The sequence below is a fragment of the Microcaecilia unicolor genome, chromosome 2 (genome assembly GCF_901765095.1).
Source record: "Microcaecilia unicolor chromosome 2, aMicUni1.1, whole genome shotgun sequence".
Classification (NCBI taxonomy): domain Eukaryota; kingdom Metazoa; phylum Chordata; class Amphibia; order Gymnophiona; family Siphonopidae; genus Microcaecilia; species Microcaecilia unicolor.
The window spans coordinates 488,741,317-488,766,768 of NC_044032.1; the positions used below are offsets into that span (position 1 = coordinate 488,741,317).

The following is a 25,452-nucleotide window of genomic DNA, read 5'->3' on the forward strand; positions in this document are numbered from 1 at the left end:
TTAGCCAGGTAGACTTGGGAAAGTTAATGAGCTATGAGAAACAAATCTACCTGTTGCATACTTGTGGCTGGATTGCCACCATCAGAGATAAGATGCTGGGTTAAATTAATTTTTGTCTGACTCCGCATGACTTTTCTTATATTCTTAGGCCTCACTCATTTTTGTCATATCAAATTCTCACAGTGTCTCTGCTCTGGCTCTGAACAGCAACATTTTTATTCCCTGTCCTGCTTTAAAAAAAAAATATTTGTTTATGCCTCTTGCTGAATTGAATATGGCAGAATCATCCTTAAAAACAGTTGCAGTTTTGTCAATGTGTTTTGTTTCTTGCCCCTTCCTCCCCTTTTCAGATAGCATGCACAGAGTAAATCTATATAAAAATCTGGAAACTTGTTCCTTCGTCTTTGCAAAGTGCTTACCTTTCCACTGTTTCACAAAACAGCACAATTACTTCTTGCTGCACATAATATTCTTTCGGAGACTTTACAGGTACCATAGCTGAGACATAACTGCAAAAAGAACAAATAGTTTTCTAAAATGTTAAACATAATATTGATTTTGTGTGAAACTAGAAAAAGTAATTACATTAAAAAGTAGGTTTACTTTTTTTCCCATTCAAGGTTTTTGGCAATAGTTTGCTTTGAACGACAGATATCTGTAGAAAAAAAATCAACAATTCTCAACTTGAACACTACACTAATAGTTTGCATAAGTGATAGAGTTTACAGTTAGTAAAATTAATTTTTCATTGCTTCCAACAATTTAGAAAACAGCTAACTGTATTTCGTAAAAATAACTGAATAAAAATGTAGAGGGCAATTTCAGCTGAGGGTTGACCGTGTAAAGTTAAAATAGATATCTTTTCCATGTATTTTCATGCAGCTTTTCAGCTGTACTATCCATTTAAGAGCCAGAACTAAAAACATAGATAAAGTTAAATAGATAATCTGCATAGCTTTTTGCCTGCTGTTTGTGTGGTGCCACTTATATGGAAAATTTATTTGCTCAGGATCTAGATATTGTCACCTAGAGGGGCTATTTGCCCAACTTCAGAATACATCCCAGCCATACCTCTTTTTAAAACTGATAACTTTAGTAATTTAACAATTTTAATGGCCCAAAGTTTTCTCTGAATGCAGTTCAGATTTTAAAAAAAGGATGACATGGTCAGCACTAATATCATATGTGCTTTTGAATATCGACCCCTGACCATCTAGGCTAACACCCTTAACAACAAAAATCTATGGGGCTTTTTGATGTGATAATTTACAATTAATGCAGCACAGCACAGAATAATGCAGAATTATACTACATTGGAAAACTGCACTCTTCATTGTCGAAGCAATTTTTGGTTAGAAAAATATGAATCAGTGTGAAAAAGAATAAGAGTATTAGTAAAACACTAGTAAAAAAGGCCCGTTTCTGACACAAATGAAACGGGCGCTAGCAAGGTTTTCCTCGGAGTGTGTATGTTTGGGAGAGTGTATGTGAGAGTGACTGTTTGAGAGTCAGAGTGAAAGTGTGAGTGTGTGTGAGAGAGAGTGAGTCTGGGTGTGAGTGTGTTTGTGAGAGAGTGTGTGTGTGAGAATGAGAGTGTGTGCAAGTGTGTATGTGAGACACAGTGTGAGAGAGAGTGTGTGTGTGTGTGTGTGTGGGCGAGAGAGAGAGTGTGTGTGAGACACAGATTCTCTGTTTGAGTGAGTGTATGAGACCAAGCGAGTGTGTGAGTGACTGTGTGGCACATAGAGAGTGAATGTGATACAGTGTGAGACAGAGTGTGTGAGAGTGAGTCAGAAAGACATTGTATATCAGAGAGAGAGTGTGAGCCGTGTCCTCCCAATCCATGGCCATCTGTCCCCTGGCCCCTCCATTCATCCTTTTCCAGCAATTTCCCTCTCTCCCTGAGCCCTGCCCTCCCAATCAATGCCCATCCATGCTCCTCTGTCCCCTGCCCCCTCCATTCATCCCTTTCCAGCAATTCCCCTCTCTCCCTGAGCCCTGCCCTCCCAATCCATGGCCATCCATGTTTCTCTGTCACCTGCCCCCTCCATTCATCCCTATCCAGCATTTTCCCTCTCTGCCTGAGGCCTGCCCTGCAATCCATATCCATCCATGCCCATCTGTTCCCTCCATTCATCCCTATCCAGCATTTCCCCTCTCCCTGAGTCCTGCCCTTCCAATCCATGCCCATCCATGCTCCTTTGTCACCTGGCCCCTCCATTCATCCCTATCCAGCAATTGCCCTCTCTCCCTGAGGCCTGCCCTGCAATCCATATCCATCCATGCCCATCTGTCTCCTCTATTCATCCCTAGCCAGCAATTTCCCTCTCTCCCTGAGTCCTGCCCTCCCAATCCATGCTCCTCTGTCCCCTGCCCCCTCCATTCATCCATTTGCAGCAATTCCCCTCTCTCCCTGAGCCCTGCCCTCGCAATCCATGCCCATCCATGCTCCTCTGTCCCCTGCCGCCTCCATTCATCCTTTTCCAGCAAGTCCCCTCTCTCCCTTCCATGACCCCCCCCCCTCGCATCCATGCTCCTCTCTATCCCATGTCCCAGCCTGGCCCACCCTCTTCTCCTCCCCCCCTTCGCATCCATGCATCGTTTTGGTTTTTTTTTTCTTCTTTTTCAATTTACCTCCGTGGCGTTTCCGGCAGCGAAGCGTCAGGGAAGTAGGCGGCGCTCCCGACGTGTAGCTTTCCCTTCGCTGTGTTCCGCCTTATTTTGAAGGCGGAACACAGCGAAGGGAAGGCTAGACGTCGGGAGCGCCGCCTCCTTCCCTGACGTTTCGCTTCCGGATTTGTTTGTTTTGTCGCGAGGGCGGGGCAGAGACGGCTGGCTGGCTGGCTTGAAGGGAGGCTTCACACCACGAATCCACGAACCCTACAGCTTCAGTGACGTCAGATGGCTTCAGGGCTTCAGGGCTTCACAGAACGTTGTCCTCATTAGAACGTTCACGGTGCGTTTTATTATATTAGATTCAATAGTCTACCATTAGTAGAAGGCTAAAAATTAAAACCAAATCTAGAAACGCAGAAACATGACGGCAGATAAGGGCCAAAAGGCCCATCCAGCCTGCCCTTCCTCAGCAACCACTAACTCCTCCTTTTCCTAAGGGATCCCACATGCTTGTCTCACGCTTTCTTAAATTCTGACAGAGTCCTCGTCTCCACGACCTCCTTCAGGAGGCCATTCCACGTTTCCACCACCCTTTCCATGAAAGGATTTCCTTAGATTCCTCCTAAGCCTATTTTCTCTTATCTTCATCCGATGCCCTCTCATTCCAGAGTTTTCCTTCATTTGAAAAAGGCTCACCTCCTGTACATAAACGCCACTGAGGTATCTGAGACATTATGGATATCTGAGATTTCTTTTTTAGGGGCATTTTATCTATCAGACTGGTCATCTGTCTGCATAAGCTGGGTAAGATCCAAGGTCCATCAAGCCCAGTAGGCGACAAGCACCTGGTAGGTCCTAAACAGTAGTTGGATTCTATTAATCCCAAGAATAAGCAGAGGTTCTCACCAGTCTATAGATTTTTCTCCCTTAAACACAGATATACTAACTGATTTTAACACATCTTTTGACAATGAATTCCAGAGATTAACTGTACATTGAGTGAAAAATATTTTCTACTATTTGTTTTAAATTTAGTAACTTCATGACATGTCCCCAAGTCTTTGAACTTTTTTTTAAAGAGTAAACAATCAATTCATATTTGCCTGTTCACTCAGCCATCTCTTTTCCAAGCTGAAGAGTGGAATCTCTTTAACCTTTCCTCACAGGAGAGTCATTCCACTCCCTTTAATCATTTTGTTGCCTTTTTCTATTTCCATTACATTTTTTTGTTTTGAGATGTGGGGACCACAATTATACATAGCAATCAAGGTACCATGGGGCGATGTAGAGGCATTATGATATTCTTTGGTTTTTTCTCCATTCCTTTTCTAATTATTGTTAACATTCTATTTCCTTTCTTGTCTATAGCATACTGATTAGAAGATTTCAAGGTATTCTTCACTATGACACTTAGAACCGTTTTATGGGTGGTGATTACTAATATGGAACCTAGCATCATGCAGCTAATTATAATTTGGATTATTCTTCCTTATGTGCATCACTCACATTCATATGAAATTTCATTTCTCAGTCTCACAAAGGTCTCTTGCAATTTCTCACAATTCACTTGTGATGTATATCATTGAATAACTGTCCTCTGCACATCTAGTTACCTCACTTATCACTCCTTTTTCCAGGTTATTTTTTTTATAAATATGTTTAAAAAAATGTCCATGTGTGCTATTATTTAATCTTTCTTCACTGCAAGAACTGTTCATTTAATCCTACTTGCTCTACTTCCTCTTTTTTTAGCCAGTTCCAATCAACAAGAGACCCCCCACCAGCTCTTACAAGGGGTCCCTAATATCTAGTGGGGAGCAGAAGTAATAACCAGTCACTCCTGTCCTGTCAACAGCTTGGGATCAAAACGGCACTTCTGTCCCCTAGCAGTAGCCTCATGGTACTAATGCAAGGTGTAAGAAACTTGAAACTTGTTCCATTTTAATACTGGGCCACCGACAGGGTAAGAGCTTGGGGGAGGGGGGGAAGGATTATACAATGGATGTCCAGAAGGAATGGAAGGAGTGCTGTTGTTGCTCCTGCTTCGTAGTGCATTACCAATTGCATAGCTGAATGTGCCATCAGCAATGCTGCTAATGTGCAGTAAAGGTCTGCTTTATGTGGTAAACAACATGGGCAGACTGGCCACATCCTCAGTAGTTAGCCACATTAATTTTTGCAACTAATAAACAGTAACGTCAAAACTCTGATGCACATAGCAAACAGGCCCCTTTATTTTCTTAATCTGTGAAAGTGAGATGAGTGACTTTACTTATCTCACTGGCAGCCACAGCTTGCTCACCATAATGAAAAACTGATGTTTGTGATTTCTATGGCTGCTAGCATCAAAGAGCTCTCAGGTGCAATCAGAATAATGGAAAATAACAATAATGGGCCTAGGGAGTGTAGCTTGATAAATGTTAGACCTTAGGGTGGCTACTGTGATTTATTCTTGGGATAAAGAGCTTCCAACCCCATCTTTGTGAGCAGGCAAGTTCTTTTCTTTTATTCACAGGCACAGTAAAATTTTAAATCACAAAGAATTATTTCTGTTTCAATTAGGTTTGATATTGTTTACATTCATTAATATGTGCTAGTGACAACACAATTCAGATGCTACTGAAGTTATTACTGTACCTCAATTCAAATTCAGCAAACAATATGTCAAAATGTTTAAGAGATTCTTTCATTTTCTCTGTATAAATATTCAGATCCCTCAGGGACTGGTCACGAATAATGTTTCTGACTTCTTCCAAGCTACGGGTTAGATCCTTGGCCAATGGTCTCATAGCCATGCTTTCTATCTCACGATTCATAATAATTGAACCAGCAGCCAAGCACTGTGGGAATAATAAAAGACAAATGAACCAGTAAAGCCTTTTATTTATAAATGACAGCTTTTGAGACTACATCCTCAGAGCTCATTAATTTCCATCTTTTCCCGGCAACACCAACATTACACTAAGCAGAATTGGTAATATCTGATATTTTGAGACACACACATCAAATTCTGAGCTCCAAACAAACTTTCAGAGATACCTCAGAGAAGAGATGAGAGAGCCCTATTTTAAAGATTCAGGAATGTGTGTGTAGAGGGGGGAAGGAGGATGGTGCTTTTTCAACATGACAGTAGCATGTACCCAAAAGGTGTATTCCTTCCCACACTTTCATGGCCATGTCCCATCTTTCTCTCATCCTCCTCCATGACTCCCTGCCAAGTTCTCCCCCTCCACATCTCAAGTTCTTCTCTATCCTCACTTAATTTGATGGAAAAATTAGCAATACATCTATGAGTTGGCTGCTTGTAAGCCCGACAATGGCCCCACCCTTCACACATACACTTGGTACCAAAGCTTTTGTGTAAGGAGGGAGTGAGGCCTGTAATCATGCCAACACGTGTGCTCTATGTTCATTTTCCTTCTATGGTTGCAACTACTGTCTGATGATCACCAAAGGCCCACATATTGGCTGCAGAAACCCTTCTTATGGGAGGATTGGTATGGCAGGAATTCATGCCACTGTCCAACATTTTAGAAGAAACCCCAAACCCACCTCCCCGCTCCCCCCGTTTTCTATTTCTGTTGACGGCTCTCTCATTCTCCCTGTCTCCTCAGCTCGAAACCTTGGGGTCATCTTTGACTCTTCTCTCTCCTTCTCTGCTCATATCCAGCAGATTGCCAAGACCTGTCGTTTCTTTCTTTACAACATCCGTAAAATCCGCCCCTTTCTTTCCGAGCACTCTACCAAAACCCTCATCCACACCCTTGTCACCTCTCGTTTAGACTACTGCAATCTGCTTTTTGCTGGCCTCCCACTTAGTCACCTCTCCCCTCTCCCCTCTCCAGTCGGTTCAAAACTCTTCTGCCTGTCTCATCTTCCGCCAGGGTCGCTTTACTCATACTACCCCTCTCCTTAAGACCCTTCACTGGCTCCCTATCTGTTTTCGAATCCTGTTCCAACTTCTTCTTCTAACCTATAAATGTACTCACTCTGCTGCTCCCCAGTATCTCTCCACACTCGTCCTTCCCTACACCCCTTCCCGTGCACTCCGCTCCATGGATAAATCCTTATCTGTTCCCTTCTCCACTACTGTCAACTCCAGACTTCGCGCCTTCTGTCTCGCTGCACCCTACGCCTGGAATAAACTTCCTGAGCCCCTACGTCTTGCCCCATCCTTGGCCACCTTTACATCTAGACTGAAAGCCCACCTCTTTAACATTGCTTTTGACTCGTAACCACTTGTAACCACTCACCTCCACCTACCCTCCTCTCTTCCTTCCCGTTCACATTAATTGATTTGATTTGATTACTTTATTTATTTTTTGTCTATTAGATTGTAAGCTCTTTGAGCAGGGACTGTCTTTCTTCTATGTTTGTGCAGCGCTGCGTACGCCTTGTAGCGCTATAGAAATGCTAAATAGTAGTAGTAGTAGAAGAAACAAATACAGAACCTTTAAGCAAGTGAAGACAAAAAACGGTCAAAGGCCCACACAGTAGAAACAAATCATTAAAATAAAGGATTTATCAGGGTACACCAAGTAAAGTGTAATGCTGAGCAAATATTTAATCAAAATCAAAAATTCATTCTTGATTAAATAAATTTTTGTACTACGTTTTCCTTGGAGTGCTTGATATGTCCCTTCTTTTTGTACTATGGGGAAAAAAACATGTCCTATGTCTGACAAAGATAGTTTCTTTCTTTTTTTACCAACAGCTAGACTGGTATACGAAACAAAGATCAAATATTGGAGGCAATTTAATAACTGCCTGTATTAGTAAAAATACACATGCCCTTTTCACCATATGGACTCTTGGATTTTCAGGGCAGAAGCATGTACATACTTCACTTCAAAATTACCCCAGGAAAATAATGTGCAGGCATTTACAACTGTTTCAAGTGATTTGAAAGCAGCAGTATGGATGATAATAAGAGATTTGAAGCAGGTAACTTCCCTTTGTTGAAAAACTTGACTGGTTGTTTGTGAGTCAGGACCTACTTTAAGCTGTTGATCTTGACTTTTACAGAACTGAGGGCAAATGGGCAGGGCTACTTACGCACCAGGACAGAGTGATATATGTCTGGTAAAGTATTAAAGTCTAGTTAGGTGGTGCGTTTATTGGTTTGTAAGGTAAAGAGATGAAGTGAGTGAGACACTTGAGCTCAGGCCTTTTCAATGGTTGTTCACGAGTTGTAAAATCAACTTCTTGAGAAATTAAGGTTAAAGCAAGACTACAGAATATTTGGAAAAAATAAAAACCTGACTCTTCAATTGTGGATGTGAAGGATTATCTGTTGCTGGTTCATGCTTTTTCTTTCACTCTTTGATTAATGGACGGAGGTAGGACAGCATGTTGTTTTTTTATGAGTTTAGATTTATTTCTAAATTTGTTTGTATAGTGCTGTATATACTACTTTTGATATTTTTTAAAATAGGCAAGTGAAATGTGTTTTAAATAAATTGACTGAAAGCTATTTGGTATGCATTACTTTTCTGAGGTAAAATATACCCAATTCAGAATAGCATGCTCTAGTGCAAACAATGCACCAGTCCTACCTCAAGAACACCTTCTCAATCTGTGTATACAGATTGTATGTAGAAGAAATGGCTAGAAATGTAAGGAAGGGAGACAAGAATTTTTTTCAGGCAGTGAAAGGAGAAAGGCTGAAAATGGAACTGCGAGACAGAAAGATGCTGTGGACGGCTATGTGGAGAGTGATGAGGAAAAAGCGGAAGTGCTAAACAAATATTCTGTTCTTTGTTCATGGAAGAAAATTCTGGAGATGAACTCGTATGTAAAGGTACATATGAGAATGGCATGGATATTGCACCATTTATGGAAGAACGTGTTTATGAACAACTAGAAAAATTGAAGGTGGACAAAGCCATGGGACTAGACCAGATGCATCCCAGGATATTGAGGGGCTCGGAGAGGTTCTGGATGGTCCTCTTAAAGATTTCTTTAACAAATCCTTGGAAACAGGAGAGGCTGCATGGGACTGGAGAAGAGCGGATGTGGTCCCTCTTCACAAAAGTGGTGATAGAGAAGTGGGAAACTATATGCCGGTAAGCCTCACTTCGGTTACTGGAAAGGTAAAGTGTTGCTGAAAGAAAGGATAGTGAATTTCCTGGAATCCAATGAGTTACAAGATCCGAGGCAACATGGTTTTTACCAAAGGTAAATCATGCCAAACAAATTTGATTGAATTCTTTGACTGGGCAGCCAGAAAACTGGATCGAGGATGCATGCTAGATGTAATCTACTTGGATTTCAGTAAAGCCTTTGGCATTGGTTCCTCGTAGAAGGCTCTTAAATAAACCTGACAGGCTGAAGTTAGGACACAAAGTGGTGAACTGGATTAGAAACTGGTTGACGGACAGAGGCCAGAGGGTGATTGTCAATGGAATTCACTCAAAGGAAGGAAAGGTGAGTAGCAGAGTGCCTCAGGGATTGGTACTGGAGTCGATTCTATTCAACAGATTTGTGAATGACATTGCCGAAGGGTTAAAAGATAAGGTTTGCCTTTTTGTAGGTGATACCAAGATTTGTATCAGAGTAGACACCCCGGAAGGAGTGGAAAACATGAAAAGGGATCTGCAAAGTTAGAAGAATGGTCTAATGTTTGGCAATTAAAATTTAATGCAAAGAAGTGCAAAGTGATGCATTTGTGGAGTAGAAATCCAAGGAAGCAGTATGTCCTAGGAGGTGAGAGATAGGTAGAGGAACCTTGGTGTGATGGTGTCCAAGAATCTTAAAGCGACAAAACATTGTGACAAGGCAGTGGCAGTAGCCAGTACGATGCTAGGCTGCATAGAGAGAGGAGGTGTTGATGCTCCTGTAGAAGTGGCTGGTGAGGCCCCACCTGGAGTACTGTGTTCAGTTTTGGAGGTTGTATCTAGCTAAGGATGTAAAAAGACTAGAAGTGGTCCAGAGGAAGGTGATAAAAATGATATGGGGCTTGTACCATAAATATGAGAAGAGACTGGAAGGTCTGAATACGTACAGCTTAGAGGAAAGAAGGGACAGGGGAGATGCGATACAGACATTTAAATACTTGAAAGGTATTAATATAGAAACAAATCTTTTCCAGAGTAGGGAAAATGGTAAAACTAGAGGACATGAGCGGAGGTTGCAAGGCGGTAGACTTAGGAGTAATGTCAGGAAATTCTTTTCCATGGAGAGAATGGTTGATGCCTGGAATGCCCTACTGAGGGACGCGGTAGAGACAAAAACAGTGACGGAATTCAAAAAGGCATGGGATGAACCCAAGAGTAAATCTCTATTTAGAAAATGGATGGTATAAAAAAATAAAACAAACCTTAGATGAATGCAGGTGTGTGGATGTGTGAGTGACGCTTGGTGGTTGTTATGATTCTGCTGGATAGGCAGGGGAAGGTTTGGGACTCACTCCTGATTGGCTTGTCAGGGGCTGAGCCAGCAGACGTCAGACGCTTGATCCATTTAAGCCTGCCTTTCCCTTGCAATCATTGCTTTGGCGTTGATTGCCTTGCTGAAGCCAGCCTGTGTTTGGGCGCTTGTGTTACGTGGGAGTTTAGCCTTTCTCCTCGTGCTTGCTGTTTGTGTGTGTATGTGTTTGTGTGTGCTGGGTATTCCCAGCATGAGCCTGATTGCCTCACTTCCCCCACCTGGTTTGCTTCTCCTGCTCTAATGTTGTGCTGTCTGGGGTAAGCTGTTGCCTTGCATCATTTCAGTTTATTTGTTTAGCTTTCTCTCCTTCAGTGTTCCCTTGCTTGTGCTGAGCTGCTGCTCTGATCCCTGTGGTTCTGCCTTCCCTTGTCCTGCTCCTGTTTGTTTGTTCAGTTCTCTTTTGTTTGCTGTAGCTGTCTCCTGTGTGTGGAGAGCAGCTGTTCCTGTTCTGGTCTGTTTGTCAAGGCAGCTTCCCCTGTTTGTTTGTTCACTCTCCTCTTATCTTGTCTGCAGAGTGTTCTGCCCTGTTCTATCCCCTTTAGCTGTTCCTTTTTTTCCCTTGGGGGTTGTGGGGCCAGTTTGTGTATTCCTTAGGTAGTTCTCCCTTTTCCTTTGTGTGCTGTAAGTACAGCCTTGTTCCCTTGTGTGCTGTGTTGTTTCAGCCTAGAGTATATCCCTATAATTGGTTTCCTTTTCCCTGAGTGCTGTGCTGTTTAAGCCTAGAGTGTTTCTTTCTTGGGCTTCCTGTACTCTTGTTCGCCTGTGGCACAGCTTTGTTTTCCTGTAGAGGCTTCTGCCTCTCACCCTTTTTTCTGTGGCTTTACCCTGCACTGTGTGCGCTGCAGTTCTGTGTGGAACCCTTGATAATTTTTCCCCCTTCCCAGAGTGTGACGGTTCCCGGTCGGCCATGAGGCCCGCTTGCTTGGTCTCTGCGTGAGTGGGTTCCCGATAGGCCGTGAGGCCTGCCTGAATGCTCTATCTTCCCCTTTCTGGTGATGCCTGTTAGTTATTGTGAGGGTAAGGGGTTTGGTGGCTCGGGTGGTGCATAGGGTCTGTTTGGTCCACCCTGGGCCTTGGCCTAAATTCTATACTAGGCCTCAGCCTAGGCTCAAGGCTCACGTCCAGAATAACAGTGGTAAGTCCGACTGTGAAGAACTAAGGCCAGTGCCGGGCAGACTTTAGGTCTGTGTTCTGTATATGACAATCCAGTTTAGGATGGGCTAGAAAGGGCTTCAACAGCTTCAGTAGCTGGAACCGATGACAGTACTGGGCAGACGTTTACAGTCTGGGTCCTGCAAATGACAAGATGGATAGGCTGGAGTGGGCTTTCACAGCAACTCCAGTAGTTGGAACAAAGACAGAGCCAGATGGACTCCTACAGTCTGTCCCAGAAACACCAAAGAAAGACCACAATCAAGTATATAATATCACATTCATTGCTGATTTAATCATGAACTGAAAATGAGTTTGACTGTTGGGCAGATGACATGACAGGCCATTTTTAAAAAGGACAATTTCCACATACTGTAGTTCTGCATTTGAAATCTGAATGTTTGGATACCTGCAAACCAAATGTTTAAGAATTCTCAGCGCCCCCTGGAAAAATAATTTGCAATAAATTGCAAAAACTACTACCAAACAAAGAGTCCTTACATTTACCATGTCTGCTATCAGCAATCTGGTTCTTGGGATATTCCTCTCCTCAAGAAACGTTATCTATGACTATTGTATTTAAATAACTTAATATTCATTTGAGGTATCTTGAAAACCAAACCCATTTGTACTATCTGAGGACGAAGTTTTGCCATAGCCTTCCGAGAGGTAAAATAAATATGGATAGCATACCTCTGCTCCAAACCAAAGCTGTCCTGCAAGGTTGTCATGGCGTATTTCTTCTGGAAACTTAACACAAAAGTCACGGTTAGCCCGCTCAAGTGGAATACATTCTTCCATGATGTGATTTATGATGTTTAAAACATTATCCTAAAACATAATAAATAAACATATTTAGAAATTTTTGTCAAAGAAAAACAACAAAGCAAAACAATACATTAGGAATAACACTTGCTAAGTAGTACAAATTTAAGCTCTTTCTATAAAATGGAACACTTTTTGCATCACACCTTCAGTAACAAACAGCTTTTGTGATAGCAGCTACTATTACAAAACTAGAACATGCATCAGACAGTTCTAAAGCCACAATAATAGGGATTTGTTTGTGTTTTCCACTTACAATGCTGGCAGTTTTACATTGACAGCTCTTCATAAGTGACATTTCTGTAAGTTTTATAATCGGAATTAGAATAAAAGACCCTCAGCGATTACTATTTTAGAGAGCAAGCACATGTGGTAAGAAGGTCTAAGTTGGTTCTTCATGTCAGGAGCTCAGTAATAATCCCCATTTCATGGATGAACCACTAATGTAAATAAAGCTTATAAATAGGACATGTTTAAGGAAATGTTCTGCTTTACCATCTTCCACAACTAAATTGCAGTCGCTTGCACTATTTAATAAGTGCATTCCTCAAACAATGCCATTTCCTAGACATCCATGGTCTAAACTACAGCCCCTGGGTTTTGAACAGCAAGCCTCTAGCCAGTTTGTCTGCCGCTATACAAACACAGAGCCCAGCTTTCTGCTATACAAACTTTCTCCTTTCTGATTTTACACACAGCTCTGGCTTGGCTGACTCTGCATCTTACAGCCTGGATACTAATGTAATTGAGGTTATTCCCCTGGATCCCTGGTCAGTAACATACCCAGTCCTCATACCAGCCTTTGGTACAGCTTCCAGTCAGGGTGTATTCTTAAGGGCATTGTGGTTATCTCCCTCAGACTGTCTATCATAATGGTTACAGCAGTAGACTAAGAACCAGCAGATTTCAATTCAAATTCCACTGTGGCTCTTTCTGACCTTGAGCAGGACACTTAACCCTTCATTACATAGTAAATGTCGGCAAATAAAGAACTGCTTGGCCAACAAGATGGCCAGAGTTGAATCTGGCACTCTGTACCCTTTTATTTATTTATATCTGACAACTAAAGGCCTCGTTTATTAAACCGTGCTGTAGGCGCGCTAGCATTTCAACGCATGTTAATGCTAGAGACACCCATATATTCATATGGATGTCGCTTGCGTTAGCTCATGCTAATTTTTAGCGTGCGCTAAAAACGCTAGCGCACCTTAGTAAACAGGGCCCTAAGTCAGTATTTCACACCTGTTTCTGCCTCCTAAAAGTGTCTAGTGGCATTTGAACTTTGCCGGTTGGAACCTCCTAGGCTCTGTCTCACTTGCCTCTCTCCTCTTTTGTAAGCAGCCTAGGCTTTTTTTTTCCAGTTGACCAGCAGGTTGCTTAATTGACTCCACATTCTTGATGACCTTTATCTAGCCTCTGAGCCCAGGTTGTTTTCTTATTACTGCTCTCAATCTGCTTGCTCTTTACATGAGCTCACTTTCCATCAACTCAGAGCTCTTAGGAACTATCACTCTCAGTGTTCTTGAGAACTCACTGCCTTTCAGAGCTCTGCTACGTTTTCTACAGCGCCCCCTTCAGTAGGACTATAGAACAAATAATGACATGTTGTCCAGCATGCTATACACACTATAGGTGCACAACAGGATGGTTCTTGCAACATATTTTGTACCTTTAAAATTACTGGTTGATAGTTTTTCAACCATATGAAACTGGGTTTGTTTTTAATCACACAGAGGAAAAGAAGAAACTCACTCCTACACCACCCAGGTAAAATCAATCCATAACCTGAATTGTAACAAATTGTATTTCCATTATTCATAATGTATTGTAAGTCACACTGAGCCCGCAAAAAGGTGGGAAAATGTGGGATACAAATGCAATAAATTAATAATAATGTTATTCATGATTGTGCAGGATAATGATCTGCATTTTCAAGGTGTTAAACATATGACCAGATCTGATTTTCTCTGTAACTTTTCCCTGGTAATTTTGCTGCTTGTGTAACTAATAACCTCCATGGAGTTTAAACTTGGTTTCAAGAACCTCATTAGGTTTTTCTTCTCTGCACTAATACTGCTGGTTTTTCTCTAGCTCCAACACCTTTTCTGTTTCACTGCTGGTCCTGGAACTAGTTAGATTGTGTCATCATTATCAATATGATGAACCATTGTCCCAGAACCACCCTGTATTTTTATTTTCTATCAATTTTCCCTGATGATCTTTCCCAGATGTACCTGTCAGTACAAGATAATCTTTCTGTTCTTTATTTCAATACTCCGATCAATATCATATTTATGTTCTTACCCCTCAGTATAATGAAGGCAAGAGGGAAACCTGGATGCAATAAGACAAGCCTTCCTTCCCACTGTGATTACTATAAAAACATTCATTTGTTTTATGTTGCTGTCTTGGCTTCTTTTCCTGCTGCTGTTATTTTCTTTCTTGGCAGGAGAAGCATGTCTGCAGCTTGCACCAGACAGACTCTTGTTTAGTTGTGATGTGACATTTTAGGGACAGTCATGCCAGAAGAAAAGTAATAATTCAACTAGCTGTGTGTGATGCTTGTGTGTCCCTGAAATGAGCTATCATATCACGTTCAGACTAAAAAAGAAGGGTTGGGTTTAGTTTTCCTTTTTTGGGTCCTAGTATAAATGTTGTTTTTTTCTGCTTTACTTTTTTTTTGTCAAAGCTGTTTCTTTTTGTTGCTGTTCCTACTGTCAGTGGCTTTTCCTGAGCTTGCTTGCATAGCACATCATCCTTACAAGTGCAGTTTATACAAAAAGAAGTTAAAAATTACATATGCTACCAGTATCACAAGTATTCTGTACAGTGATGGGAAAATGTCTAGCACAAGCTCTGTGGGTATACCAGCATCACATAGTATATGAAGTGTCAGTGCTAGTTGTGTTGCTGCTACCCATACTTAAAGCTGACATGTGTAGTCCCTATCATCACTGTTCCTTAAGGGGGTCTTTTACTAAAGCTTAGCTCGAGTTATCTGCAGTAGGGCCCATAGGAATAAAATAAGCCCTGCTGCAGATAACTCAAGCTAAGCTTTAGTAAAAGACCCCCCCCCCCCCCCCCCCCCGCCAAGGTTGCAGGAAAAACATCTGGCTTACAAACTATAATGATACTGTAACATATACTGGTTGTTTTAGAGCTATTGAGGGCTGCTGCTTCAGGGATGATGAAGTTAACAACAGATTTATTACCACATGCTGGAGTAATCTAAGAGCTAACATAGTCTTACTGCTATGCAGCTGGCTTCTGTCATCGCTACTGCCAAAGGATGACAAAAAAAAATTCTGGTCACTCATTGTATCTTCCAGAATAAGCCGACGTCTACTTTCTGTTTTCTAATCAACAACCTCGCATTCTTACAAACTACTACTGTTCATGTGCTTTCTCTGATCTTCAGTTTTGCTTTTACTTATTTTTAAAATGTCCTTTAAACATTTTGCTTACATTAAGAAAAAAAAGAATGGAAGCAGTAAACTCTCCCTTCAAGCCCCACACTCCATTTCTGATGCAGAGCAGTGTGCCCAAGCTCCCCAGCGAATAAGTGAGTGACTGTGAAAGTGTGACAGAAACCAGGCAGAACAACCAGAGAAGGATGAAAGGATGAAGCATTTCAAATACACTCAAAAGTATCGATCCTACTAATCACCTGCTGTTTGCATGTCCAGTTATCAATCACATTAGTATGATCTCCCTTGATTTAAAAACAAGACAGTACCTGACCAGTGCCAAACATTTCATTCATTACAGTATCTACATTTGCTAAAGTCTTGCATGTAAGTACTGGGTGACAACACTGACACTGTTGCAGCTTCAAAAGCAGAATTTTCCTAATCATTGTTCCCTGGAGATTATCTTTATTTATTTACATATATATACACACACAAACACACAAATAAATAAATATAGACAGACAGATATAGAGAGAGATAAACCCATCATGTGAGGTTCAATCTACACCACATCAGCTCCCTGCTATCACTAATAATTTACACGCACCAAACTACTACATGCCTTTCTGAAAATTATGACATTCATTTTGTCATGAATCAAAATATATCCCAGCAGAATCTATAGCTTGTATCCATTAATGTCCTTAAATTTTTGCTTTTATTAAAAGAACCAGTAAAGGCTTCAAATAATAACTATTCAACCACATTCTTCAGTAGGAATTAGGACCATCAGAGGTGGCATATTTCACGCATGCAGCTTACTACTGTTTTCAGCTCACCTTATATCATCATCAGTCCATAACGTCCTTTAATAAACAGCACATTTTTCCACTTTATGGGTTTTTTTTTCTATTTTTATCATTTTTGTTATATCTTCAACATTAAAAAAAAATAGCATTGAAACTTGTCAATAGTTAATAACTGAAGCTTGCACTTAACTGTGCCACACAACTTGCTCAACTGCACTGCTGACATGGCCAGTATTTCGTTCTCTTCTGCAGGCAAGTGGTTCGCTGTCATCTAATAATTCTTGCATCAGTTGTCGAAACAACAAGTATTACATCACAACAGACCACTTCCCTGAAGAAGAGAACAAACTCCTGGTCATGACGGCAGTGAGTCCAGTTGAGCAAGTTGTATGGCGAAGTTAAGTGTAAGCTTCAATTATTAACTACTTAAAAGTTTCAATGCTTTTCTAAAAACATTTTTGAAGGATATATCATACTTAATAAAAATTGAAAAAAAACAAACCAAAACAAAGTGCAAAAGATATGCTGTTTATTAAAGGATGTTACGGACAGATGATGATGGTGAACAGCAAGCAGTATTATGCTGTATTCTTGAAATATGCCACCTCTGACAGTCCTAATTACTACTGAAGAAAGCGGATGAATAGTTATGAACTATTTCAAGCTTTCACTGGTTCTTTCTGAAAAAAGCAAAAATTTAAGGACACTAATGTATATAAGCTACAGATTCCTCTTGTATATATTTTGGCTACTGCATAAAGTTTTCCTGTGTTGATCTTAGAGTCCCTTAAAATTGATTCATTTTGTCACAGCATTTGTAATGTCTCTTTCTAGTGACTAATGTACATTGTAATAAAAGCAATGAAGACTCCATTTTCCTTGTTTAATTTCGTCACTTTCCCCTTAACTGGCTTCTTCAGCCACATGGTAAGGAATCAGGATAATCAACAAAAGAAATCTGTAACATTTGTTTCTATGATGAGCTCAAATCCCAGCTTCCCCAAACTGAAAGAATGGCAGGCAAATTGGAGTCATTACCCAACGCAGCGTAAGCAGATTATTCTTCCTCCTTATCAGGGCTTCATGAAACATTCAATTTAGTTAAATACAGTCTTCTGCTGTGCAAGCAAAGAATGAAATCTGTTCATGCACATGGTAATGGTGTGGTTCAACTCTAATTTGTGCCACAAAACCTATTATAATTTAAAAAAAAAAAAAATTAAATGTTTCATGAAGGTCTTTTCCCCTTAAAGTGAAAATCTTGGAGACTCAGGCCCCAAATCTTTCCTTCTGCCTGTACTAAATAGGGAACCCAGGATTTTTACAAATAGACCTTCTGTGCAGTGAAAGACAGTCCTGAAAGTGAGGCCGAGAAGGATTCCACAAAATATCACTTTTCAACAGACTCCACAAACAATTTCTTACACAAAAGATGCCTATCAAAAATAAAGAAGAAAGGGATCCTCCAATTTGGTGCGAACAGCTGATAATCCAACTTATGCAAGTACCACTATGAATTGACGATCATAGGACCACTTTAATGAGGCACTCTCTAACTTTCTTATATAATATCTGAAATTAATGCTACCATCAAACACTTCAAAAGCTCATCAATATAGCACTGTTAACAAAATGCTGCACTTCAAGATGTTAGGAGTACACAGCCATCCCACTGCTACATAAGTACATAATTATTGCCATACTGGGATAGACCGAAGGTCCATCAAGCCCAGCATCCTGTTTCCAACAGTGGCTAATCCAGGTCACAAGTACCTGGCAAGATCCCAATAAAGTGCAATACATTTTATGCTGCATATCCCAGAAATAAGCAGTGGATTTTCCCCAAGTCCATCTGAATAATGGTCTATGGACTTTTCCTTTAGGAAGCCATCCAAACCTTATTTAAACCCTGCTAAGCTAACAGCCTTTACCACATTCTCTGGCAACGAATTCCACAATTTAATTACATATTGAGTGAAGAAAAGTTTTCTCTGATTCTTTGTAAATTTACTACTTTGTAGCTTCATTGGTGCCCCCTAGTCCTAGTATTTTTGGAAAGAGTAAACAAGCAATTCATGCCCAGCTGTTCCATTCCACTCATTATTTTTATAGACCTCTAGTGTTATTCCAGTGCACAAAGAAATGTGGAACGTACCTGGACTGTAGAAAGAGCCAACTGTACAATGCACAATGGAGACTCTGAAACTGTGAATTTTAACATTGATTAATAGTGGGATCCTTTGATAGTCAGCACAGACAGTGAGAAGCTCTGAAAGGGCAACTCAGATGGGACCTTGAAACTTTCAACTGCAAGAGGGTGGGGGTTTTTAAGCTGTAGTGATAATGGCAGCACAGAAGGATAACAAGGTTAAAATTTAACAGCTTTTCCAATTCAGTGCTTGGAGAAACTTGGAAACTGAATATGGATAACACAAAAGAAGTAATTTTCAGTCTTTATTAGTCCAGGACATTATGAGTTCATTATGTATTTTTAAAGCAAGCAAGATTCACATAAAGTATGAATTGGGGTAGATGATACTGAGAAGAGATTGCCCAGTGCAAAACAACTGTGGTCTGATTCCAGTCTCAGCAAAAACTGAGAACTTATAACAGTATAGAGGGGTTAATGCCTTGCCATTCAACTCCTCTCATAGCATGAAAGTAATCAAATCCTTCCAGTTTGGCCAGAGTCCAATCTCCCTTTGAAAAATTAAAGTCTTCAACCTTTCACCCCAAATTGCTCCTGGCTATAAGGCTCTCACCGTGAGTTGCAACCTAACTCACCTCCTGATGCTGTGGGGGCATCGGGATTTGTCCCACACTGGCTCTCAGAGCTCCTTGAGGCGGCATTCCTCGGTGTCTTTCGGGTGGTGGCCCACTCTGGCGTGTCAGCCTGGGAGCCAGTCCTTCTAGGGTGTGTGCACGTGCCAGAGGTCCTCTTTTGTGGCTCCAGTGGCAGAAGTCATAGGGGATGCCTCCCTGTGATGTCAACAGTGGCACCCTTGATAGGAGCATCCCGGACTCTGCTGGGACACCTTCGCAACAAGGTCTTCAGTCTTGTCTAGTGTTCCTGCTCCTGTCTTGTTCTTGACCCAGCCTTGCCTTGCTCGGTCTCTGAGTTCCTGTCAAGCTCCATCCCTGCCTTGTTTCTGAGTTCCTGCCAAGCTCCAGCTCTGCCTCTAGATCTTGCCTTGGGCTCCTGTTTCTGCCCTGTCCAGTCCTGTCTTACATGGACCTTGCTTTCCTTCTTGCCTTGCCTTCTGCGTCTAGTCATAATCTTGTTTGTCTTGCTTGTTGTCTTGTCCAGTCCCATCCGGATCCAGTTCTTGCTTTGTCCTCATCTTGCTTGTCTGGACCCAGTTTTATCCTAGTTCCTGGTCTTGCCTTGTCCTGCATCTGGGTTTCAGTTCTAAACCCACTGCCTTGCTCTTCCTTGCCTCATCTGGATCCGGTTTCTGTCTTGTTTGTCTTGCCTTGCTCAGCTGTGTCTTGCCTAGCCTAGTCTTTCCTTGCCCAGTCTTGTCTAGTTCTAGTCTTGCCCAGTCTAACCTTGACCTGTCTAGTCTTGCCTTGGTTTTTGCCTGGGTTCTCCTTGCCTTGTGCCAGCCCAGAAGGCTTTTTTGCCACACCTCCAGCTGCGGTCCAAGGGCTCACCGTCCTGTGTTCGTGCCATTGGCATTTCTCCTTCCTAGCTGTAAACACAGAATGTGGAAAAAGAAAGTTAAAGAAAAAAAATCAGAATACAAGCTTCCTGAAGCTTCTTATCAGAAGCGTTATTATCAGTTCATAAAATAGTGGAATACTGGAAGAGGGTAACTCCAATGTTGAAAAAAAGAAGGTTTAGGTCCATTAGATAATACAAATTATAAACTCATTGCAAATCTTTAATTTTATCAAAAATTACTGAAAAAAAAGTCTTCTTGCAATTGAGTGACCTTGCAGAAGGGACTGGGATTCTGGACCATGGCCAGGTCAGGGGGGGCCCCAGAACATGGAGCAGAATCAGCTTTGGTAGTGCTCCAAGGCAAGGTATCAAGATACAGGGATGCTGCAGTACAGGTCTTTGCTAATTATCCTTGACCTGTCCTCCACATTTAATATGGCTGATAAAGATATTTCAATCAAATGCTGTACCTGTAAAGGGTGAGAAGTAAGGCCCTTCTTTGGCTGGAATCATTTTTGAGTAAGCATTCTGCAATTGTCTCTTAAACCATGCTAGATCTAGACCTTTTTCTGTTAATTGGCATGAGCCACAGGGATCTTATTTATACCCTTTATTATTCAATTGTTATAAGTAACCTTTGGGAAATTTGGTGTGGGTAACTGGCTTTAAAGGGTTTACTTATGTATATGACATCCAACTCATGTTCTCTTTAGTTGGAAACTGTGCTTCCATTTTGCAAAATTTTGAATCTGGGCTACAGGAAATTGCAGATTGGTTGGCTTGTAATAATTTGGTCCTGATTTTTCAGAACACTGAATTCTTACTGTTTAAATGCCTGGACCCTTTACGTTAGAAGCAGGGTACTGTCTCTGAACTGAGGTTATGTACTCCTTGCCAGACATAAGAATTTATTTGGCTGCCTGGTTTTCCCTGACATCAGAAACTTCATCTTCTTTTGACGGAAAAATGGTTTAGGGCAGTGGTGCAGTCTGTTTTAGTGTATCTAGACTATTGCAATGGATTTTATGTTGGACTCTCTAAGAATCTGATAGTTTGTCTCCAGGTAGTGAAGAATTCAGCAATACGATTGATGCATGGGCTGCCTCAGTGGTCCTCAGCTATACCTCTGTTGAAACACCTACATAGGTTTCTAGTGACATTAAGATATGTTTTAAGCATTTCAAGTTTTGCATGGGTTGGGATCTGTTCCTTGCATAATAGGTTCACCAGGTATCAACCTAGAAGATATTTAATATCTTCACAGAAGGGCCTATTGGAGGTGCCTCTGGCAAAGGAGGCAACAAGAATGAGGTACATATATGGCCCTTCTTGGTCAAGGTGCCCATTCTTTGGAATAGTATGCTAATTGAGGTTGGAAACAGATTGTTTCATTTCAAAAAAGTCTGAAAACTTGGCTTTTTCTAGTTTATTTGAGATGGCGGGAAAGCAGAGTGACAGGAGGAAGGATATCAGAATTTTTTTTTATTGTATTTAATTGTTTTACTATTTTTTGCACAGTAGTGCATGTCTGGTCTAGACAGGCAAATGAGTAACGGAAAGATCTGGCAGTAAGGCAAACTGTGCAGAAAAAGATTTTTTAAATCCTTTAAGCCAAGAGGCATTTTAGAAGTTGACTTATTCTTGGCTTGCCCCACATTAAAACTTTTCCAATTTCCAGAAAAATTCTGATCTTTTAACATTCAGACTATATAATCTTCTCTTTAATGGAGACTCGGCTCTGCGCATAAGGTAGGTATTATTACTTGTTTATATCCTTTTGAAGGTGCGGTCTCCAGAACTGTATACAATATTCTAAATAAGGTCTCACCAGAGTCTTATACATGGGCATCATCACCTCCTTTTTCCTACTGGCCATTCCTCTTCCTATGCACCAAAGCATCCTTCTAGCTTTCGCCGTCGCCTCTTCTACCTGTTTGGACTACCTTAAGATTATCACATATGATCACACCCAAGTCTCGCTCCTCTTTCATGCACAAAAGTTCTACACCACCTAAACTGTACTGTTCCCTTAGGTTTTTGCAGCCCAAATGCATGACCCTGCATTTTTTAGCATTAAATCTAAGGTCCTTCCTCATGTTATCCACACCATCAGGAATGTCTACCCTATTGAAGATTTTGTTATCATCCACAAAAGAGACAAATCTTACAAGACAGCCCTTCAGCAATATCGTTTACAAATGTTAAAAAGAACTGGCGCAGGAACCAAACTTTGTGCCACATCACTGGCAACATCCTCTTCCTCAAAATGAGCCCCATTTACCACTATCTTCTGTCACCTTCCACTCAACTAGTTCCTAACCCAGTCAGTCAATTTAGAACCCATACCAAAGTCACTCAGTTTATTTATTAGTCGTCTATATGGAACCGTGTCTAAAGCTTTGCTAAAATCTAGCACTCTCCCTTGATCTAATTCTCTGGTTACCCAGTCAAAGAAATTATTTAGATTTGTCTGACAAATGAAGGGGCTTTTTATAGGAGAAAATGTTCACACCTTTCATGCCCTTCTGGACCAAGTTCAAAAGTCTAAGAGACCAGCGATTGCCATATCTTTGGATCCCGAAAAGGCCTTCGATATGGTAGAGTGGCCACATTTAATTAATACACTAAAATGGTTTGGTTGTCCTGATACCTTTTGTAACTGGGTAAAATTATGATACACTTCTCCTCGTTCTAGGCTTAAGGTAAATGATTCCTTATCATGACCTATTCAATTGTATAGAGGTGCCAGACAAGGTTACCCTTTATCTCCTCTACTTTTTAATCTGGCTTTAGAACCTTTACTTATTGCTATTAGATTTTCCACTGAAATCTTTGGTCTCTCTATTGGTAACCAACATTTTAAAACAGCAGGCTATGCTAATGATATGCTCATTTTTCTATCTCATCCATCACTCTCTATCCCAAAATTATTACAACTGGTTTCTCATTTCTCTTCATTTGCAGGATACCATATTAATTGGAATAAATCTGAGGTAATGCCTCTCAATGAATATACTACTATAACAGATATTGGTGACAGTGATCTTAAATGGTCTGTCAATTAAAGTATTTAGGTGTTCTGTTTCATAAAGATCATAATCATCTTATGAATATTAATCTTGATGCAATATCATCAAAAGTTGAAAAGCTCATTAATAATTGGTCCCCCAGAAATTTATCATGGTGGGGGTCATATGGAGGCTATTAAAATGTCTATTGTTCCTACTGTTCTTAGCATATATTACCTAAATTGGCTCCTCCATCTTTTTATAAAAAATTTGAAAACAAGATTTCCAACTTCTTATGAAGCAACAAGCCTGCCTGTATACCTTTAAAAATACTGAAAGCTGCTCAGTTTGATGGTGGGCTTGGTTTTCCAGATTGTTTTCTATATCACGTGGCTGCAATTTTGAGATATAGTGTATTCTGGTTTAATTGTACTTTAGATTCATTGGAATGTCCTGCTTGGCTTACCATAGAAGCACACTTAACACATCCCATCCCATTACATTTTTTGCCTTATTCCCCTACTCTCTTAAATTACCTGACAATTTTTCTACCATACAAGCTATCCATATTCTAGATACTTCTTTATCTAAACACAGGTGGCGATCTTTTGATGCTCCTATATGGTATAATTCCAAAATCATGATTGATAAACAATCCATCTATTGACCTACTTGGATCTCTAAAGGAATTACGAATTTACACCATGCTTTTGATAAGAATAAGTTATTATCCAATTCACAACTCATGGAATCTTTTCAATTACCTAGTAATTAATTTTATAGATGGTACCAATTAAAATATTGCTTATCATCAGATGTAAACTCATTTTCTTCTTGTTCACAAGTCTTGCAATTACTTCAATTATTCCAAGTGGGTAAATACCCAAAGTTATACCATCTTTCTATGTTTTTCACAATTTTGCATTCCAAAAAATTCAGATCATCACACAAACTTGATTCCATTTGGTCAACAGAAATTAATTGGCATGGTAATTGAAACCAATTGGCATAACTTTTTAAAATTCGTATTACGCCCTACAGCATCTACTAGTCACATGCAGTCTCTCTTTTTCTTATTTCATAAGGCCATTTGGACTCCAAGTAAGTTACATCGTGCCCAATTAAGTTCCTCCAATCTATGTTGGCACTGTAATTCTCATTTGGGGGATTTACTACATATGTTATTTTCATGTCCTAATATTCATCCCTTTTGGTTGAATATCTGGGATTTAATCAAAAAGATATATCTCATTCTATTATTATTTATCGCTCATTGAAAATATCCAAATGATTCTTTACAATTGGAAACCTTGTTCTCTATTAAATACCACCTTTTAGTGGTCAACAGTTCTAATGATACATAAAATTTGAATGTAAAGCCTCTCAATATTCTAATAGACATAAAATTACTGAGAAAATATGGTCACCAATGGTTTCTTTTACTAGCTTAGAATTTACATATTTTCAATCAAGTTATTTTTGCTAACACTGGTAATAAAGTCATTGTAATGGTTATACAACTGCATTTTTTAAAATGTCCATTAGATTTCAGTTATATATGCTGATATTGAATGTTAATACTCTCTGAAAATGACTCGTCTTATGACACATTTCTCGGTTCTTGTTCTACCTTTTCATATTTGCGTCGCCAGACACTGTTCTGTTATATAACTGTTCTAAAATCAATAAAAATTTTGTGAACTCAAAATACCCCAAAACTAAATTTGTCTAACAAGACCTGACTCTAATGAAACCATGCTGCCTTGGGTCCTGTAATCCACCGGATTCCAAACACTTTACTATTCTCTGTTTTAAAAATGTTTCCATTAATTTACTTACCACAAAAGTCAGACTTACCGGCCTGTAGTTCCCAACCTCTTCCTTACTTCTGCTTCTGTGGACAAGGATCACACCTGCTTTTCTCCAGTCCTTCAGGATCACACCTATTTCTAAAGCCACTAGAACTTCCGTATGTTCCTTCAGTACCCTCGGATGTATGCTTTCTGGCCCCATCACTTTGTCCACCTTTAGATTAGCCAGCTCCTCATGAGCACAGTCCTCTGAAAATTGTTCAGGGACTATTCCTATTTGTGTTTTACTTCTGCAGTCCTGCCCCTGGCCCTTCAGCTGTCAATATGGAACAGAACTACTTACAATTCCGCTTCATCTTTATCAGCTTCTGAATATTCCTCCCCTTCGCCATTGAGTTTCACAATGCCACTTTTGTACTTTTTCCTAACATAGCTAAAAAAATTCATTTTACCATATTGGCTATTTTTTCTTCCATTTGCATCTTTGCTTTCCTGACTACTCTACCAGCTTCTCTTAGCTTTTCCAGATACTGTCGCCTGTCTTCCTCTTTCTGCAATCTCTTATAGTTTATAAAAGCTAACTTCTTTTCCCTTAACTTTTCAGCTACTACTTTTGAGAAACAAAGTGGCCTCTTTTTCCTCTTTATTTACTTTCCTTACAAAAAGGTTTGTTGCCTTTCGGTTTTGCCTACTGCATTCACTTTTGAATGAACTCTCTCCATACCAATC

General features: G+C 40.4%; 1 protein-coding gene across 2 annotated transcripts in view; it reads right to left on the reverse strand.

The window, feature by feature from the left end:
• ZFYVE28 (zinc finger FYVE-type containing 28) overlaps nucleotides 1-25,452 on the reverse strand; it is a 382,583-nt gene that overhangs the window by 168,118 nt on the left and 189,013 nt on the right. For both annotated transcript variants that reach the window (XM_030191112.1, XM_030191110.1), the window contains exons 3-5: nucleotides 11,890-12,027; nucleotides 5,254-5,456; nucleotides 420-509 (exon numbers count right to left, since the gene is read on the reverse strand). In XM_030191112.1, coding sequence (XP_030046972.1) covers nucleotides 420-509; nucleotides 5,254-5,456; nucleotides 11,890-12,027 — 431 coding nt within the window. The remainder of the gene's footprint in view (nucleotides 1-419; nucleotides 510-5,253; nucleotides 5,457-11,889; nucleotides 12,028-25,452) is intronic.